The following is a 20,132-nucleotide window of genomic DNA, read 5'->3' as shown; positions in this document are numbered from 1 at the left end:
GTACAACTGAAAACTGAACTGGTGAATAGGATTGAAGTTGCTCTTTCATCTTGGATTAAATTGAGTCCGTGGGTACTTGGGAAAGAAGCTGAAAGTATGAAAAACAGCTGTAAGAGCAGCCTGGATGCCTTGCATTAGGCAAAAGCTGCTTTAGCCGCCCAGGCCTTTCTGTTGGTTGTAGGTTGTTCTACTGTTCGTGATTTCATGGTTTAAAAATTGATCATAGAGTTAGCATCCTTCAGTCTCGGAAGACTATGGTGTCACGCTCTGAATGGTGGTTCTGGAACAGAGTGTCCTCTCCAGTGCGTGAAGCCTGGGTAAAGTAGGTATGGAGGATAGGCTGTTACCCATGCAGCAAATCCCCCCTCTCCACATCGCTGAAATGGTCCAATGGAAAGGCAGAGGCCAATACGGTTGGTTCCAGCGGAGTCGCAGGAGTTGCCAGAACGTGACTGTGTTCAGCCATGAACTGCCTCAGGGACTCTACAACCAAAAATTGATCACTGGTGTCTAATAAGGTGTCCCAAGTTAAACCCAAACCATAATCTGGTATTTTCCTTGGGAGTTGTGAGGGTAAATAGAATGGCAGATGAAGGGCAGCGGCAGCAAGATTCAAGTGTCATCTTTGAGCTTGCTAAGGCATGTTGTGGGCTGCTGTGCGTTACAGGAAGCTGGACTAGATGGACCCTGGACCTGATCCAGCAGGGTTCTTCTTATGTATTGGGTTTTGGTAATGGAGGAGGGGAAGGATAATACAATGTAAGCTGCTGTGGATGTGTTGAAAGCTCAGATTTCAATTTTTGAAAAAAACAAAACCCTTAATAAATTAGTACAGACATGTGCCTCAACAAGCTTCTGCTTAAGGATGGATCACATATAGGATGGTAGTCAAAGCACAACAAAGAGGGTCTTAATGAGGCAATCGGGTCTCCCATAGCCTGCAGCAGAGTGTCTGTTTACACTACAGCGTAGAAAAGAGGCGTCTGAGGGGGGACATGATTGAGACATACAAAATTATGCAGGGGAAGGATAAAGTGGATAGAGAGATGCTCTTTACGCTCTCACACAACACCAGAACCAGGGGACATCCACTAAAATTGAGTGTTGGGAGAGTTAGGACAGACCAAAAAAAATATTTCTTTACTCAGCGTGTGGTTGGTCTGTGGAACTCCTTGCCGCAGAATGTGGTGACGGCATCTGGCCTGGATCCCTTTAAAAGGGGATTGGACAAGTTTCTGGAGGAAAAATCCATTACGGGTTACAAGCTATGATGTGTATGCGCAACCTCCTGATTTCAGAAATGGGCTATGTCAGAATGCCAGACACAAGGGAGGGCACCAGGATGCAGATCTCTTGTTATCAGGTGTGCTCCCTGGGGCATTTGGTGGGCTGCTGTGAGATACAGGAAGCTGGACTAGATGGACCTATGGCCTGATCCAGTGGGGCTGTTCTTATGTTCTTAACTACAATTCCCAGGAAGCCTTGCAGGTCTCTTGTTATCTGGTGTGCTCCCTGGGGCATTTGGTGGGCTGCTGTGAGATACAGGAAGCTGGACTAGATGGACCTATGGCCTGATCCAGTGGGGCTGTTCTTATCTTACAAAGAGACTCTTGATGCAAAGAACAGGCAGTCTATCTCCAGTAGCCTGTGCAGCCAGCTAGTATCTGGCAAGGAGTGTTGGTTTACACAACAAAGGCACTAGAGTGAACTGAATGTTCACTTAACAACTCAGATGCATAACAGTGAGGATAGGAGAAAGTATTCTGATCTTTAAGTAGCATGTGCCTGTAGTGTGGTCCTCTGCTGTCATTGTGAATGAATCCAAAACTTAGAAGGCGAAAGAGATGGCTCTTTTCCTGAGGGCTGAGTTGCTTCCAGCCACCTGGTGTTTAGAAATCTTAAAAACCAAGACAAAGATTAAAAAATACGCTGCTGCAGGTAAGGGAATCTTTTTCCACAGTCATGCTAGGACTGCTTTGAATAGCTCCTTCCCAGTTGTGTGAAACTGTGGCTTGTGAAACAGCTTTTTGATGACCCTGACCCCCCCCCCCCGTTGAATTCAGGCGCTCTGCCTGGCAGGTTCATTCCTGTGGTTCATCTGCTCACCTGGCACTGCTGGGAGGTAGCTTGTCCTGTCTGAAAAGTCACTGAAGATACAGAAGTTGATGGTAAGAAACTGGCAGAGGGATTTTTTTGCCCCTTATCTGGACTCCTGGCTGTGGTGTGGTGTTTGTGCCTTGCGGTAGACAGCAGACTGTGATCTTACTTGAAAACTGAGAAGTCTTGTAATTTTCAGGCATCCAACTTGCGAAGTCGCAAACACTTTGTATTCTGTTTAGAAGGTTGTCCTGAGGAGGATTCTACAGAGAGGAGATTGTGTTGGAAAAGCAGGCGAAGGGGAAAAAGAGTTAGGGTAAGCCTTAGGGTAAGGATAAGCCTCTGTGGCATAGAGAGGTCCACTCAGACCTGTGACAGATTTTTTTCTTGCACAGGTCCGTGTTGACCTACGCAGCAGAATTGGGTCCAGAAGAGGGTTAGGATTTAATCACTGTCAATCCCGCTCCTCTCCTGGGACCTGATCTGCCTGTCCCCTGCTGCATTTCCCCCCCCCCCTCTGCCCTCCCACCAACTCCTCCGACCTCTTCCGATTATTTGCCCAAGTCATCCAGCGGTGGGAGACGTAGCATTGCTGGCAGGGAGGCTCAAGCCTTCCTTCTGACACTGCTGCCAGTGCGCGAAGTCATGTGCTGTCAAAGCACCTTTTGCCACAGGTGCTGACTGTTTTACGGTAGTGTGCACTATTGCAACATTGTGCAACGAGTATAAGAATGGGCTGTAAAGCTTCTCTGGGTAATTGGTGCCTCAGTACTCGTGAAGGAAGCAGATACACGATGCGTTGTGAGAAGACTTGCGAGGCTGCCAAGGCCAGGCAGAGATGGCACTTATTTCTCCTTTCGGCTGCCACTGTTGGCTGTGCTTCCTTGCTTAGTGCTCTGCTCCTGTTTGTTCCTTCAGGTGTCTTGATCTACACTGCTGCAAGGTACATATTTCTTTGAAGCCTTGTATTGGCTTCTTCCACTGGTGGCTGCTGCCCTTTGGCTCAGACACCTTCACTGCCTTTTTTCCTGTTTGTCCCAGGAGAACCTCCCCTTCCCTGTAATCAGTGGAGACCTTTTAGGTTGCACACATTGTGAGTTATTCAGAGGAGATGTGGGCACTTGTGGTGGAATGTTGGAGCGGGGTGCGCACAGCAGAGCCTTTTTACTCACTGTGCCTGTGCTGGCCTTGATGGAAGCAATGACTTTTGGCCAGTCTCTGCTGGAGATTTCTGATGGTGCTCAGCAGAGCAGCCAGATGCTGTGATGGACAGCTGCCCTTGTCACGGTAGTATGTGCTAGCAGAGTAGGGTGTTGAATCAGGTTAAGAATAGTCCAGTAGGCAGAATTAATGAGGCTGTTTAGAGAAAGGGGTTTAATTAGTTGTGAAGTGTGTGAGCTCAAAGTGATGCAGGTTGCTGAACCAAACAGGAAAGCAATGCAGCCACCCTAAGAAGCGTTTTTGGTTTGCAAAAGCAAAACCCTGAACTTTTTTTTGAAATAGCTTCTCCAGAGCACAATTAGCAGGCACCCCAATCCCCTGCCCTTGCTCTGGCAGATCCAGCATTGGTGTGTTGTAGCTGTGACTTACGGCCTGTCAGCAGCGCAAGAGCAGCTGTACAAACAAAGCGAAGGCAGCAGTAGCGCCACCCATAGCCTGCCTAGGAACTCTCACTACCTGTCATGTGCTGATGGCACTCCCATGTAGACATGCATGGGAAGCAGCAGGCGCCTGCCAGTGTATGCCTCGCTCCAGAACCCTTCTGGCGCACCAGCACTCTCCCCAGAACAGGCAGTGGTGCTGCATCCCTTGGCTGCCGGTGGGACTTTGCAGCAGAAGTGGTGTTGGCCTTTCCACACAGACAGTGCTAGTGTTGCTGCTGGCAAACAAGCTTTTTGCAAGGAAACTCCGTGGGAGGGTGGCAGAGTCATAGGCAGCCTTGCTGCGGGGCCAGCAGCTCAGGGGTGAAGGGGAAAGTGGTGGGAAAGGCAGGCTTGAGTCTCGCCCTGGAGTCATGCATGAGCTGTCTCTGCAAGGGAAAGGTCGCTCTCTGAAGCAGCAATTATAGATGGAAGAAGTGAGACAGCAGGACTAAGACCTGGGCCTCCTGCATTGAAGAGCAACACCCCAGCCACACAGCCTCAAGAACGAACCCATGCTGGACCGTCATAGTCTCCCAAAGAGTTGGCCTGCTCCATCCGGCCCTAAAGGGTCCTAATTTCAGCCCTTCCTTAGCGGTAAAGCACTGGCTTGCGTACATGAGGTCCCAGGTTCAGTGCCTTGGAAGGATTCTCTCTCTCAGACATGTGCGTACTCCCCCCACTCCGGAGAAGGCAGCGTGATGACCAGTCTGAGTGACTGACATCTGGGCCAGTTGCCTCAGTCAGGAACATGACCCTTGTGTGGTCCAGGATGCTTCTGCACTGCCTGGCCCCCTTCTCCGCATACTGCGACTGCACAACATTTTCATTAGGACAACTGCCACAGTTTTCTGACCATGTTTTCGGCACACTTTATCCTCCACTCTGTGCAGTCTGTTCCGTTGATTATCACACCAGCACTAATTGGGGTGGGGACAGTCAGGAAAACCTGGAGCCGCTTTGCCCTGTTCCTGTGGGACACGGAGTGGCGTGGCCAGGTTTCCCGTCATGCTTGTGAGGCAGAGCAACGGTATGATAGGATGAGGTGTGCTGAGGCAGTCGGGGAGCCGCTTGGCCGAAGCAGGAGAGGCCGGAGCAGGCGCTGCACCTGCCGCAGCCAGGCAGCAGAGGACGCCTGCTTCCCTGCCTCTTCCTAGAGCAGCAGCAGCAGCAGCAGGATTCCCTCGAGCCCAGGGAGTGGGCTTTCATCCATCGTCCTTCCTCCCAAGTAGGGCCTGGAGATGGGAGGTCTTGTGCTGCATGTGCTGGCCTAGACCTTGCCATGGGACCGCCCGTGGAAGGTGATGGGGATCTTTGAGGGTCTGAGGCTGGGGTGCGTGTTCACTTGGGGGGCAAGGGAATGCTGGGCTCTGCTGTGGACCGAGGCTCCCATCCGCCAAGGCAAAATGTGTGGGCAGTTGGACCAGTAGAGGCAGTGGTAGGGGGCCTGCTGTGCCTGTGCTTCCTGCGGACCTCTGGGACGTGTGTGGTGGGAGCGTCATGGTGGGCCCGTTTCTCTGGAAATGGCCTTGTGCGCTTGTCTGTCTAGGCCCATGTGCTGTGCACTGACGGGCAGCAGCGTTCTGGGTTCTGTCTTGCACAGGTTCGTAGAGTTTTGAAGCCTCTTTGGGATGGGGGGTGAAGTTTTGTTGATTTTGCAAATGTGTCAGGCCTGAACCTCCCTGGCTGAAAGGGGGAATGTGGTGTGCTTGTTGTCCTGGTGGTCGTTTTGATCTGCCTCAAGGTGAAGCCTGTCAGCTGGAGCTTGAACAGGTGGAACAGTTTGTGGAGCAGTCCCGCCTGTGGCCGAGGTGCCCGTTCGTCCTTGGAACTTGCACTGCCTTGGAAGTCGGGAGGCTGAGAGATGGGAAATTGCTTGGTGCTGCCCCCACCCCTGTGAACAGCGATGGCGCGAGGCCTGGGCTCCATTAGAGAAGTTGCAGTGGCCTTCCTGCCATGAATGCCATTTCATCTGTGACTGCCCTGCCTGGGTCTGCCACGTCACCTTTAAACAGCCCAGTGCCCGCCCTTTCCTGCTCTCCTTACCCGTATTTAGCTCAGCCTAGAAATTATCCTTTGGGCTGGCAGTTCACAACCTGCCGAGGCTCTAGGTGGGAAGGTTTGTGTGTGAGCGCCCTTGACTTGTGGCAGCCAGTGCTGCTTCTGCTTAATACTTTGCGTTTTCTGAGAGGCTTTTTCTTTGTGCGCTACACTCTTACCCACCCATTGCAGCTGAGAGTGTTACTAGTGCTGAAGGCAGGTTGGTTCTTTCAGGTGGTCAGGAAAGGCAGAAGCTGTGCTGCAGGAGGCTGGAGAGGCTCCGTGGGAGCTGTCCACAGCCCAGACGGAAGGACAGGTGAACCTGCTCCTCCTCCCCCACTTTGCCACAAGCCTCGCCACCTAGTCTGGCTCCTTGGCTGCTGCAGTGACCTGGTACCAGGCCCCAGCCCAGTGGTTTCCTGATAAGTGGAAAGCACCCCCGTTAACTGCCGTCACCCATGGCTCTGCTTTGTAGGGACTGCCTCCCAGGGTGGTTGCTTCCCTTTCAAACATCTGTCTTGTCTCCTGGGCTTCAGAAGGAGAAATCAGGCAAGGTGTATCAAGGGGATGCTTTTTTGCAGAAATCAAGAAGTCCTCTTTAAAAACTAGCCCAATACGATTCTTGGCACTCTTGTTTCTTTCTGGTGGGCCAGTTTACCTCGACCCATCTGCATCCTCCTGTGGAAACAGGGACTTGTGTGATTTCTGCAACGTCTGAGGTGCGTGGTCCCTACAAAGGCTTTTGGTGAATGGAAGGCAGTGGGCACAGACACTGTGACCCCCGCTCCTGCTCTTACACCGACACTGACTTTGTCATGGAAGGTCCTGACGGGACCTCTGTTTGGCTTTGTGCAGATAGATATCAGCCTAGAGTCTGATACATTCAGCCCATTTGTAATCCCCAAATACTTTTTGCGCTGTCCTGTGGGTGTTTACCCTTCTCTAGCTGTGCTGTTTTAAGGATTGCAGTGTGAGGGAATCCCCTGCTGCCTCTGATGTGTCATTCTTCACTGTATCTTCAGAGGACAAAGGAAGTGGGTTGGACCTGCAGAGCAAAGGGACTGCGCTTCCCTTTCCAAACAGGTTAGTTGGCATTGCTGCAGGAATCTGTTAGAGGTTGCTAGCTATGATAACCAGAAGAACCACTTCCATCCTCAGAGACTGTACCCCTTGACCCCCTCCACCAAGGAGAGGTGGCCAACTCTTGGGATCCTGGACCTTTTAACAGTTGTGTAGAGGAGGGAATAGCTTGTCATGTTGTAGATGATAATTCATCATCATCTTCTGTAGTTACCTCCTCTACACAATTGTTAAAGGTTCAGGAGCCCTGGAGTTGAAAGGTTAGCCACCTTGCCCTAAAGAACCGACCAGCTTCCCCAGGTATCTTGTTGGGTGCAGCAACTGGAATGTTCTGACCCAGGACCTGTGTTTGAGTTAAGTGCCTGAGCAGGGAAAGAATAGTCCTGGAGTATTGTGTCCAGTCCTGGTCGCCGCATCTCAAAAAGGATATAGTAGAAATGGAAAAGGTGCAAAAGAGGACAACTAAGATGATTGCTGGGCTGGGGCACCTTCCTTATGAGGAAAGACTAAGGCGTTTGGGCCTCTTCAGCCTAGAAAAGAGACGCCTGAGGGGGGACATGATTGAGACATACAAAATTATGCAGGGGAAGGAGAGAGTGGATAGAGAGGTGCTCTTTACACTCTCACATAACACCAGAACCAGGGGACATCCACTAAAGTTGAGTGTTGGGCGGGTTAGGACAAACAAAAGAAAATATTTCTTTACTCAGCATGTGGTCAGTCAGTGGAACTTCTTGCCACAGGATGTGGTGACAGCATCTGGCCTGGACACCTTTAAAAGGGGATTGGATAAGTTTCTGGAGGAAAAATCCATTACGGGTTACAAGCCATGATGTGTATGTTCAACCTCCTGATTTTAGAAATGGGCAATGTCAGAATGCCAATGCAAAGGAGGGCACCAGGATGAGGTCTCTTGTTATCAGGTGTGCTCCCTGGGGCATTTGGTGGGCCTCTGTGAGATACAGGAAGCTGGACTAGGTGGGCCTATGGCCTGATCCAGTGGGGCTCTTCTTATGTTCTTAGCCCATCCTGTCAGAATTTGGGGAAATGAGGTGGTGAAAGTGGAGGTCATGAGCTCTTGGGCAGGGAGAGGAGGAAAGAAGGTGCTGTGGAAGCGCTGGAGGGCTGCAGCCTGGAGGTTGGAATCCTGCAGGTGGAAGCGGGGCTCTTGGCTTGCAGTCCCAGGTGTGCCAGAATCTCCATCTCCCGGACCCTGGTGGTTCTTCACTGAGCCGGTTCTCTGGGCAGCGGGGCAGTTAGTTATGAGCGGTTGCTCTGGGAGCTGCTGTACTGTGTGCCTTTATGAACTGCCTTTGGCCTCCAGCAAGTCAGGGCTGCTGTTTCTTTGCAATTCCTATGATGGGCCTGATTTGGCTTTCTGGGAAGGCAAAAAATGGGCCTGGGGTCTTAGGGCCACGTGCAGGTTCTCTGGCTTCCTTGTCGGCAGACTGCTCTGCCTGCCGAGGCTGACCTCCCCATCCTCTTCCAGGGCATCCCTCTTGAGTGTGAACAGCAGCTGTGTTGCCTTCCTTGGCCATTGCAGCAGCAGCAGCAGTGAGAACATTGTTTACTTCTTGCAGGGTGCCCACGTGTCCAGGGGGAGTGGCCGGCTGAGGAGACATGATGAAGCAGCAGTTGCTTCTCGCTCATTCTCTGCAGTGCTGTGTGCAAAGCCTCTGTGTGATGCGCCTCCCCAGCCCTCCTTGGGCAGCGCTGGTTCACTCAGCCTGGACATACAGAGGCAAGGAAGTGATTCTCAAAGAGAGAGCCTGCAGTGTTGCATCCTGCCCAGGGATGGGCATCGCCATGTTGCACAGTGCTTGCTTGGCAAGATGGCTGGACTCTGTGGCAGGCGCTGGCTGCCCATCAGGGCATAACTCTGAAAGACATACAGTGCAAGAGCTTGTGAAATGGTGGGGACGTGCAGTGGGGAGCGCGTAGCTCGGCACCTGTGGCCCTCAGGGCTGGGGTTACTAGCTCACCAGCACGCACGGCACTTGCACCGCCACATCCCATAAAGCACTCGCCACACTCTGCATGTGGGAGTTGTGTTCAGGTGCGAGTCCTTTCCACATGTGTCTGTAGACCTGGAAAGCTGCTGCCCAACCGGTGTCACTCAGTGCTGAGCCAGACGGACCAAGGGCCTGACTCTCCGGAAAGCGGCATCCCACCTGCAGCCATTCATAGCACTAGCAGCTCTCTCTGCCCCCCCCAGGTTTTCCTTTTCTTCCTTCTCTCATGTCTCCCCCCACCTTTTTGCTCCCTACGCTTCCGCCCCTCAGGCATGTTCCTTCTTCCCCTTCCGTTTGATGTGTTCTCTTCCTCTCTCTCTCTCCCCCCCCCCCCCCAGCCTCCATGGTTTTTCCTCCTTCCTTCCCTCCAGGGCTGTCCTGTGTTCCTTTCCTCAGGCAGCTTTCTTTGGGAGACAGAAACCTTGATCTCTTCTTTCCCCCCCTCCAGGGCCGGCTGCTTGTCTGGGCAAAGGTGCATCCCGCACTCCCCGCCTTGTGCAAAGACAAGGCAGACATGGGAGAGAAGCACCCCCATTGGCTAGAGTGCCCACCAGCTCTGGGCCCTGGTTTCCTGTTTCAGGACCAGCCCCTGCCTTTTCAAAAGACAAGGAGGCAGGGGGGAGCCATGGGCTCAAGAGTTTTTACTGTGATGCGAGCAGTGGCGTCACTAGGACTCGCATCACCCGGTGCGGGAGGCCTGCGCATCACCCCATGCAGTGGGCGGGGCAGCGCCCCAGGTGGTGAGCATGGTGATTTACCATCACCACGCCCCCACTGGTTTTTTGGCTGTACTTTTTGATAGAACACAGATATTTCAATGTGGTTTGTTTCATTGCATTCTGCATGAAATTACGCATTGATTGCTATATAACATGATGGTATCATTCCTCCAAATTCTGATTTTAGTGATTTTCAAAACTTCTAGAGTCACACACACACGCACCCCTGTGTCAACTTACTAACAACTTATTGCAGCAGTTCTCACACTTTTAGTACTGGGTCCCACTTTTTAGAATGACAATCTGTCCAGGACCCATTGGAAGTGATATCATGGCCAGATGTGACATCATCAAGCAAATTAAAATAAATAATTATAAATAACTAAATTAAAATAAAAGAAATAATTAAATAAGGGAAAGCCAGTCATGTTCCACCAAGTGAATCTACTCTGAAGTAAGTCCTATTATGGTCAATGGGGCTTACTCTCAGGAAAGTGTGGGTGGGATTGCAGCCTGTGAGCCCAATCCTATGCATGTCTACTCTGAAGTAAGTCCCATAGTGGTCAGTGGGGCTTACTCTGTAGCAGGGGTGCCCAAAGTTTTTGGCAGGAGGGCCATATCAGCTCTCTGACACTGTGTCAGGGGCCAGGGAAAAAAAGAATTAATTTACATTTAAAATTTGAATAAATTTACGTAAGTTTACACAAATGAATATATTAAAGATGAACTTATATGAATGAATGAGGGCTTTGCAATATCTCAATGCCTATAAAAGGCCTTGCACAAAGCAAGGCTGGCCTTTCCTTTGCTGCCACTGCTGCGTCACAGATGTGAAAGAGCAAGCAGTGGAGGGAACTCTCATCCCACAGCTCACACGAGAGGTCAAACAGTCGCCCTCACGCTGAAAGAAGTTGCGTTGGGCCAGTGTGGGCTTCAACAAATCTCCGGAGGGCCAGAGGCTCATTGAAGACTGGGGGCTCCCTGAGGGCCGCATTGAGAGGCCTCAAGGGCCGCAAGTGGCCCCCGGGCCGGGGTTTGGACACCCCTGCTCTGTAGTCTGCCTGCAATAACAACCCCCCCCCAAAGAATCAGTGAGATTTCCAGCCCTCCCCAGTGCCCAGTTTAAAGTTCTATTTCAGGCATATCAATACAAAGACCCACCTGGCTTTACAAGTGCAAAATAGAAAACACTCCCCTTACCAGTTCAAGCCTCTTTTTTGTCCTTTTTAGGGGGGGGGGGCTGCCTTCTGGAACATATGTTGAGCTTCAGTTCCATCGGATCGGGACCATTCTGGTGTCCTCACATTCCTCTTTGCCTGACCTGACCACCAGCCAAGGCTCGTCTGCCTACTCACGAGTAAACGCGACCATGAGGCTGCTTCACTTTCCATAGGGCTGGGAGGGAGGGACCTCCTTCTCCCTTTTGTGTTTTTGGGGGCTGCATTCATTGGATCAGGACCATTCTGATGTCCTTTGAGTCCTCTCAGCCTGCGCTGAGTCCTCTCAGTCCTTGCCTGGACTAAGGCAAGTTATCCTACTCGCAAGTAAATGCGGCCACATGGCTTTGTTTCAAGCTCAATAGACGCAGCTGGGAAAGAGGGAGGGACCTCCTTCTCATGTTTTGGGGGACTGTATTCATTGGATTAGGACCATTGTGGTATCATTGGATTCCTCTCAGCCTGCCCTTTCTGACGGACTATGGCAAGTATGCCTACCCGCAAGTAAACACACAATATGGCTCACTTTCACTTTCCATAGGGCTCCACGCATTTTTTCTTTCCAGTTTTTTGGCCATAACTTTTGAACGGAAGGAGCTATTTCAATTCTGTTTTTTGCATTGCACTCCACTGGACATTCCGTATCCAACGGTGTATGGCACAGTGGGATCGCTGCAAAAGCCGCGAAGTTAGTGCGTCCTCCATCAGGGCGCATCACCCCCCGGTGCGATCCGCACCCCCCCGTACCCCTCTGGCGACGCCAGTGGACATGAGGCTGAGCCCAGGACATGTGCCCCCTGCCTCCCCATTCCTCTCTCCCCCCCAACACATGTTGGTAGATGCATTCAGTCCTCAACATAATGTTGAAAAGCAAGCCCCCTCCTAACTCCCTCCCTCACTGGTCCAGTAGTGTGGATGCCAGCATGGCAGGCAGGATGCAGCGCTTCTCCTCTTCCTCGCTGTTTTTCCAGCTCTGACATCTTGAACAGAGCTGGTTTCTGGCTAAGGATCTTTCCTTGTGACAAGTTGCAGCCTGCACCACCTTTGCCAGAGTGAGTTCTCGTGCCTGCCACATACATCTCTGTCCCTGTGCACAGACTGGGAAATCCTGGAGGGTCTGACACAGAGTGGGATTCAGGCTGTCCTGGATACCTGCAGAGGAGGGGGAGATGGCAGCAGCAAAGGCAGCTGGCTGCCTGTTTGTTGCAGGCTCAGCTTCAGGTGCTGGTCTTGTCCTTTAAAGCCTTGAGTGGCTTGAGCAGTGGGCGTGCTGCTTCTGCGTTCACAGTCAGAGGCTTGCCCCAGGCACTGCTGCTGCAGGAGCTCGGCCACTGTGTGGGGATGCTGACACTAGAGAACCTCTTTCCCAGAGAGACCTGGTGGGCCTTGGTGCAGCTTCCTTGGTGGTGTTGGGTGGAGCCCTGTCTTGCAGGAAAAGCCTTTGCCCTCTGAGTGCTGTCCTGGACTCATTCCTGTTCAAGAGGTGCAGGACTGCTGTGTGGCCTAGTGGGCGGAGGTGATTTCTTGCAGTGCATTTGCTGCAGACCAAGAGTTGTTAGGCAACTGCGTCTGAGTGCTGCTCCTTGGCAGTGCTCCCCGATGGCCCATGGCCTGGCCCAGCATTGGTCTTGTTGCCAAAAGGGTGGCCTTCCATTCTGCCCTGCAGCTCGCTACGTGCCCACAGGAACGCACTTTGTTTGAAGAAACTAATTTCCTTTCAGCTCCACCTGATCAGGAAGCAACATTTGCACCTGCAGTATGGTATTCACTCCCTTTAACTTATAAACAACGTGCTCTTTCCTTTTCTGTTTTGGTAGGATGAGCAGTTCCTAGGCTTTGGCTCGGATGATGAGGCCCAGGTTCAGAGTCCTGTCAAGTCTCCCACAGGTATGTTCCCCTGGAAGAACTGGCTGTGGGTGTGTGTTTGTGGGACTGAGATGCAGCTGAACAGAACTGAGTGTGGAGTGCGGCAGGTGTGCAGGCTGCAGCATGAGCTGTGCCGATGGTCTCAGTGGGAGCTGTGCTAGTGAGGCCTTCGGGAGGCACGTGAGTAAAGCAGTCCAACACTTAAATTCTGGTTTGGGGGAAGGAGAGGAATGGAGTCTAAAGCCTGAAATGAAAATGATTTCAGGGTCCTTCAGTAGAATGTTGGGTCTGCTGTTGGGAGTGTCTCTATTGATTGACTTGGGGACTCTTGAGTTCCAACTTTCCCTGCTGTTGAGTTCTTGGGCCAGTCAACAACCCAGCAAGGGGTGCTGAATTTTGCAGGAGGTTTTGTGTGCACATGTGTCTTTGCAGTAAAAGTGCTTTGAAATGGTGTTCGAGGTAAGCAAGGAATTCCAACATGGAATTCTTTCCAAAACAGCTTATGAAACCTGCAAATAGGAGCCTTGGATGTCACTTGTGGCAGACTTTCGGCTGAAATCTGAAGTGCAAAATATATTGGAATTGTTCAGTCATTAAGTCGTGTCCGACTCTTCATGACCCCACGGACCATTACACGCCAGGCCCCCGTCTTCTGAAGTTTGTCCAAATTCATGTTCTTTGCCTCTGTGACACTGTCTAACCATCTCATCCTCTGCTGTCCCCTTCTGCTTTTGCCTTCAATTTTTCCCAGCATCAGGGTCTTTTCTAAATAGTCCTCCCTTCTCATGAGGTGACCAAAGTAGTTAAGCTTCAGCTTCAGCATCTGTCCTTCCAATGAACAGTCAGGGTTGATTTTCTGTAGGATTGACTGATTTGATTTCCTTGTAGTCCAGGGACTCTCAAAAGTCTTCTCCAACACCATAATTTGAAAGCATCTGTTCTTTGGCACTCAGCCCTCTTTATGGTCCAGCTCTCACAGCCATACATTACTACTGAGAATACCATAGCTTTGACTATATGGACCTTTGTGAACAAGGTGCTGTCTCGGCTTTTCATTAAGTTGTCTAGGCTTTCCATAGCTTTCCTCCCAAAAATGAAGCGCCTTTTAATTTCATGATTGCAGTCTATATCTGCAGTGATCTTAGAGCCCAAGAAGATAAACTCTGTCACGGTTTCCATTTCTTCCCCTTGTATTTGCCATGAGGTGATGGGACCAGACGCCATGATCATAGTTTTTTTTTGTTACCCTGCACATCCCTGATCTTGTCTGATCTTGGAAGCTAAGCAGAGTCAGGCCTGGTTAGTACTTGGATGGGAGACCACTTGGGAATACTGGGTGCTGTAGGCTTATACCATAGTCTTTCGAGACTGAAGGTTGCCAACCATAAGTTTCAAGTCACATTTTGCACTTTCCTCTTTCACCCTCATCAAGAGCTTCTTTAGATCCTCTTCAGTTTCTACCATTACAGTGGTATCTGCATATCTGAGATTATTGATATTTCTCCCAGCGATCTTAACTCCAGCTTGTGATTCATCCAGCCCAGCCTTTCGCATGATGTACTCTGCATATAAGTTAAATAAGCAGGGTGACAATATACAGCCTTGTTGTACTCCATTCCCTATTTTAAACCAATTGGTTGTTCCATATCCAGTTATAACTGTTGCCCCTTCACCCACATACAGATTTCTCAAGAGACAGATAAAGTGGTTTGGTACTCCTGTCTCTTTAAGAACTTGCCACAGTTGGTTGTGATCGACACAATCAAAGGCTTCAGTGTAGTCAATGAAGCATATATTTTTTCTGGAACTCCCTTTCTCCAGAACCCAGCAAATGTTGGCAATTTGATCTCTAGTTCCTCTGACTCTTCGGAAACCAGCTTGTACTTCTGTTGTTCTTTGTTCACATACTGCTGAAGCCTGGCTTGGAGGATTTTGAGCTAACCTTGCTAGCGTGTGAACTGAGCACAGTTGTGCAGCGGTTTGAACATTCTGGGGCATTGCCTTTCTTTGGGACTGGAACCCAAATCTATCTTTTCGAATCCTGAGGCCACTGTTGAGTTTCCAGATTTGCTGGCAGATTAAGTGCAGTGCTTTAAGTAGCATCGTTTAAGGAGCTCAGCTGGAATGCTGTCTCCTCCACTAGCTTTGTTGTTAGCGATTCTTCCGAGGGCCCACTTGACTTCACACTCAGTTCAGCTTAAGTTCAGCACCATTGTGGTTATCAGGTACATTAAGATCTTCCTTGCAGAGTTCTTCTGTGTATTCTTGGTTCAAGTAAAGTGAAGGCTGCACAGAGCCTTGTCAGGCAACAGGTTAGAACAAAATAGAATGAATGAGGCAATTCCCCTTCAGCCTGGTTCAGTGGTTCCCAAACATCATTCTAACATTGAGACCCACCTAAAAAAATGTTTCACTTTCCTAACCGCTCAAGCCTCTGTGGCTATAGTGGTGATTGGGTAGCAGTTCTCCCCCAAGTAGCAGGTTGTTTAACCATTGCTGCACATGTCCTAATCTGCCCTGTCAGTTTCGCGAACCACCAACAATTGGGTTACCACCCATTGGTGGGCCATGGACCCACCATTTGGGATTCGCTGGTCTAGTTCATCCTGAATGTTGTGCTTGATCTGTGGGTCTGGAAAGAAGTGGGAGGAGGTCAGCAACTAATCTCCGGAGTTGTTAGGAAAATGTTGGTCCTTTATGGTCAATGGGAGAAATGTTCCTACAGCAGATGCTGTTGGTTTTGATTGAATTGCTTGAGAAGTTCCATGTAGGGTGGGTTCAGTAGCTTGTTTTTCTATCATGTGACGTGTAAAAGCATGCATGTGTCCATGCCCTGAAGGGGACTGTGTCACTACAGAGGCAAGCTCACTGCCCACTTCTCCCCTTTTCTCTTTCTGCAGCCTCAGCCAAGCCCAGCACGCGCAAGCCTCGTGGAAGACCCCGAAACAGCTTGGATCGAGGTTCACTTGAGCTCCCAGAATCCTCATCTGCATGTTCCCCTTCAAACAAAGTAGAATCCATGTCCGTGGAAAAAGTAAAAAAGAATGAACTGAAAAGTGGGGAGAAGAGGCGAGGGAGGCCTCCAGCACTTACCAGTATGAAGTTCAAGATCACCCACAAAGAGGCCATGCAAGACACGCAGAAGGGAGGCAAGGAGGGAAAAGATGCCCTCAAGAAAATGAAGCGAGTACCATCCACTACTTTTCAGCATGCTGCAAAAATCAAGAAGCTGAGAGCAGGCAAACTTTCCCCACTGAAATCCAAATTCAAATCTGGGAAACTCCAGCTTGGGAGAAAAGGGGGGGTTCCCATTGTGCGTCGGAGAGGAAGGCCACCCTCTTCAGAGCGCCTAAAGCCTGTGCCAGACCTAGTTGTGAGTTCTCCGCTGGAGAAAGCCCAGAGGTTGCGAAAGGAAAAGGAGGGCACTCCTTCCCTTCCCAAAGAAGAGAAGCTTGCCCCCGTCAGGCAGAGCCCCCGCAGGATCAAGCCTGTGAGGATCATTCCTTCTTCCAAGAGAACGGATACCACCATTGCCAAGCAGCTTTTGCAGCGGGCTAAGAAGGGAGCCCAAAAGAAGATTGAAAAGGAAGCAGCCAAGCTCCAGGGCCGGAAGGGCAGAACCCCACTTAAGAACATCCGGCAGTTCATCATGCCTGTGGTGAGTGCAATTTCTTCACGGATCATCAAGACTCCCAAGCGCTTCATCGAAGATGAGGACTACGACCCCCCAATCAAGATTGCTCGCTTGGAGTCCACGCCCAACAGCCGCTTCAGTGCCACCTCGTGTGGCTCCAGTGAGAAGTCCAGCGGAGCCTCCCAGCATTCCTCCCAGATGTCTTCAGACTCTTCGCGGTCCAGCAGCCCCAGTGTGGACACCTCTACTGACTCTCAGGCCTCTGAAGAGATGCAGGCCCTGTCTGAAGAAGGCGGCAATGCCCCAGAGGCACGCTCTCCCTCGCCCGTCTCCCCGTCTCCGGAGAACGAGGCAAGCGAGAGGCGGAGGAGGAGGTTTTCGATGGCCGAGAGGAACTTTGGACCCAAAGCATCCAAGAAGCTGCCCGGCCTCCAGAGTGTGTCGCAGCAGCAGCAGCAGCAGCAGCCCTCGTCTTCCTCTCCTCCCCCACCCCTCCTCACACCTCCACCGCCACTGCAGCCTGCTGCTGGCATCTCGGACCACGCGCCTTGGCTCATGCCTCCCACCATTCCTTTGGCATCGCCCTTCTTGCCCTCCTCTGCTGCCCCCATGCAAGAGAAGCGGAAGTCAATTCTGCGGGAACCGACATTCCGGTGGACCTCCCTGAAGCACTCCCGCTCTGAGCCGCAGTACTTTTCCTCTGCCAAGTATGCCAAAGAAGGTCTCATTCGCAAGCCCATATTTGACAATTTCCGGCCTCCACCGCTGACCCCTGAGGATGTGGGCTTTGCCTCTGGCTTCTCGACCCCGGGAGCCGCTGCTCCCGCCCGTTTGTTTTCTCCCCTTCCCTCTGGGACGAGATTCGACGTGCACAAAAGGAGCCCCCTGCTGCGAGCCCCAAGGTTCACCCCGAGCGAGGCCCACTCACGCATCTTTGAGTCCGTCACGTTGCCGTCTTCTAGTCGAGCCGCAGCAGGAGCCGCCGCCGCAGCCGCCGCCTCTTCCCGGAAGCGCAAGCGGAGAGTGTTCAGCCCCATTCGGTCTGAGCCCAGGTCTCCTTCGCACTCCATGAGAACCAGGAGCGGGAGGCTGAGCACCTCCGAGCTGTCCTCCCTCGCCCAGCCCTCCTCCGTCTCTTCCTCCCTCGCAAGCATTTCTGTGGGTTCCCTGACCACTGGTGCCTTAAACGCCGCTTTTGCTTTTCCTTCCCCTTCCCTGTCCCAGCCTGCGGAGCTGGCAGAGAAGAGCCAGAGGTCAAGGAAGCAGGTGAGCATTCCAGCAGAGCCATTTGCCTCCAGCGGCCCTGCTCCCCTCTTCCCCTGGTACACGCCAAGCCCCCAGACAGAAAGGGGCCGGAGCAAAGACAGAGCCCCCGAGGAGCCATCCAAAGACAAAGAGAGCGACAAGAACGTTGAGAGAGAGAAGACCAGAGATCGAGACCGGGAGAGGGAGAAAGAGAACAAGCGGGAGTCCAGGAAGGAGAGGCGGAAGAAGGCGTCGGACATCCAGAGCGGTTCCAACTTATTCCCCTTGACGCGCATCTCCAAAGGCAAAGGGATGGTCCACGAAGACACAGCTGTTTCCTCTTCTGCCAGAAAATCCTCAGGGCGGAAGAAGTCAGCAGCTGCTGATGCAGCAGTCAACATGCCTGCTGTGGTCCTTGTGGACTCCGCAGCAGCCATCAAGACCAAACTGTCCAAGAAAGGCCGAGGGGGACTGGAGAAAGCCAGCCTGGAGCTTGGTCTGCCTGCCCACTCGGTGGAGAAGGAAGAGTCTCTGTGCCTCCCGGCCTCTTCAGTGAGCCTTGTGAAACATTCCACTTCCTCCATCAGCTCTGTGCTGGCCCATGCCGACAAGCTTCCAATGACCGACAAGAGGGTGGCCAGCCTCCTGAAGAAGGCGAAGGCCCAGCTGTACAAGATTGAGAAGAGCAAATCCCTCAAGCAGGTGGAGCAGCCAAAGGGACAGGTACTGTCTCCAGAATGGAGCCAGGCGCATCTGTGGAACTAGCCCTGGCAGTGGTAGGCAGGTCCTGGCTGGGGAAGGAAGCAGTGGGGGAGGGGGAGAGCAGTGACTTGCAATCAGTGCTGATCCGGGGGGGGGGGTTATATAGCAGGCCCCTCGATGCTTGTGGGCCAGGAGCCAGAGCAGGGTGCAGCTCTAGGTAGTTCTGAGTACCAAGGCAGGCCGCTGCCTCTTCTGGAGGAGCAGTGCCTCCTGAGCCTTTTTCCCTAGAGCTACTTTGAGCTCACGGCGAGACTGGAGGCCTCTTGCCCATCTTGGGGGAAGATACATGGCCTCTCCCGTTTGGCGAGAAGGACTTCTCATTGCAGTGCTTGTCTTCGTTCTTCCCCTTCTCCGCTGCATTGGGCTACCTGTTCTTTCCACCCCACGAAGACAACAGCAGCCACCATCAAATGTGATCGTTTTCCTGATGGGTCTGGGATGAAGTGGGCTCTTGGTTGCCTGCTAAGGGGTTGTGCTGCAGAGGTTGAACTTGATCACTGTATTTTTTTTACGTGTTGAGAAAGAGTAAAACCAATGTTTTCACACTGCCAGCCTGACCTTGGCAACTAACCGTTGGAAAAGGTTCAGAAAAGAACTTTTGCTGTCCAGTGCAGTCTGCCCCTGCTGTTGGATTTGAATCTCTCTGGCGGGGATGTTTGTGCCCAAAAGGCTCATCTCAATATTGGTTGTGCTCTCCCCGTGTAGGGTCAAGAGAGTGATTCATCGGAGACCTCCGTGCGAGGACCGCGCATTAAACATGTCTGCAGAAGGGCTGCTGTCGCACTGGGGCGCAAACGAGCAGTCTTTCCAGATGACATGCCCACTCTGAGTGCCTTACCGTGGGAAGAGCGGGAGAAGATACTGTCTTCCATGGGGAATGATGGTAAGAAGCCAGATACGGGCATGCTGGCACTGCTCGCTCCAGGACACGTCAGTGACAGCAGCTGGTGTGACAGGTGGCTCCCCCCAGATGGAAAGACTTGTGCCTCTGGAACCCCTGAGCTGGGAAGCGGCACGTGGTGCCTCTGGCAGGAGCCTTGAGTGTGCTCTGTGGCCGCCTTGGCCCTCTTCATGGCTGGCACTTCCTTTGACAGATAAGTCTTCAGTGGCTGGTTCAGAAGATGCCGAGCCCCTGGCGCCTCCCATCAAGCCCATCAAACCCGTCACCAGGAACAAGGCCCCCCAGGAGCCTCCTGTGAAGAAAGGCCGCCGGTCAAGGCGCTGCGGGCAGTGCCCAGGCTGCCAGGTTCCTGAGGATTGCGGAGTCTGTACCAATTGCCTGGACAAGCCAAAGTTTGGGGGACGGAACATAAAGAAGCAGTGCTGCAAGTAAGTGGGTGGCTCCCCTTCTCTTGCTCAGACAGCATAGCCAGCATTTGCTGGACTGTGGGTGAGGTTAGGGGGCTTAGCCAGCTCCTTAAACTGTCTCCCAAGAAGAACTGGGGTATGTCAGTCAGCCGACTTTGCTGCCATGGTCCCCTGTGCTTCACTTTGCCCTGTCCCCTCTCCTGGAGGTCTGTGTGGCAACAAGCATCTCAGTTAGTGGCTGGGATGGGGGGCTTGGGCGGACAGTTGGCGGGGGTTGTGCTTTCAGTCTCTTCATTTCTGTTGCCTTCTCTGGTTTTTTCCATGATGGAAAATCTGCTGTTAATGACAACTCTAGTTTCTCAGACGTAGCTGTGGGATGCACTCCCTGGTGTTGATACAGTGGACACGGGAGATTGTCTCGGAGCAGTTGCAGCAGCACTTGGGGGCAAACCCAAGAGAAAGGAGGAGAGCAGGTGTAGGGCACTGTGCTGGAGAGCAGGTGCTGGACTCCA

General features: G+C 52.0%; 1 protein-coding gene across 1 annotated transcript in view; it reads left to right on the top strand.

Moving 5' to 3' along the window:
* Nucleotides 1–20,132, top strand: part of KMT2A (lysine methyltransferase 2A) — a 48,457-nt gene that overhangs the window by 1,930 nt on the left and 26,395 nt on the right. Inside the window, exons 2-5 of the mRNA XM_066639801.1 lie at nucleotides 12,623–12,692; nucleotides 15,572–18,273; nucleotides 19,018–19,195; nucleotides 19,407–19,641. Of these exons, the coding sequence (XP_066495898.1) occupies nucleotides 12,623–12,692; nucleotides 15,572–18,273; nucleotides 19,018–19,195; nucleotides 19,407–19,641 (3,185 nt within the window). The remainder of the gene's footprint in view (nucleotides 1–12,622; nucleotides 12,693–15,571; nucleotides 18,274–19,017; nucleotides 19,196–19,406; nucleotides 19,642–20,132) is intronic.

Source organism: Tiliqua scincoides, chromosome 11 (assembly GCF_035046505.1).
Source record: "Tiliqua scincoides isolate rTilSci1 chromosome 11, rTilSci1.hap2, whole genome shotgun sequence".
Taxonomy (NCBI): domain Eukaryota; kingdom Metazoa; phylum Chordata; class Lepidosauria; order Squamata; family Scincidae; genus Tiliqua; species Tiliqua scincoides.
Note: the sequence above shows the minus strand (reverse complement) of the source record. Positions and strands in the feature narration are given on the sequence as shown.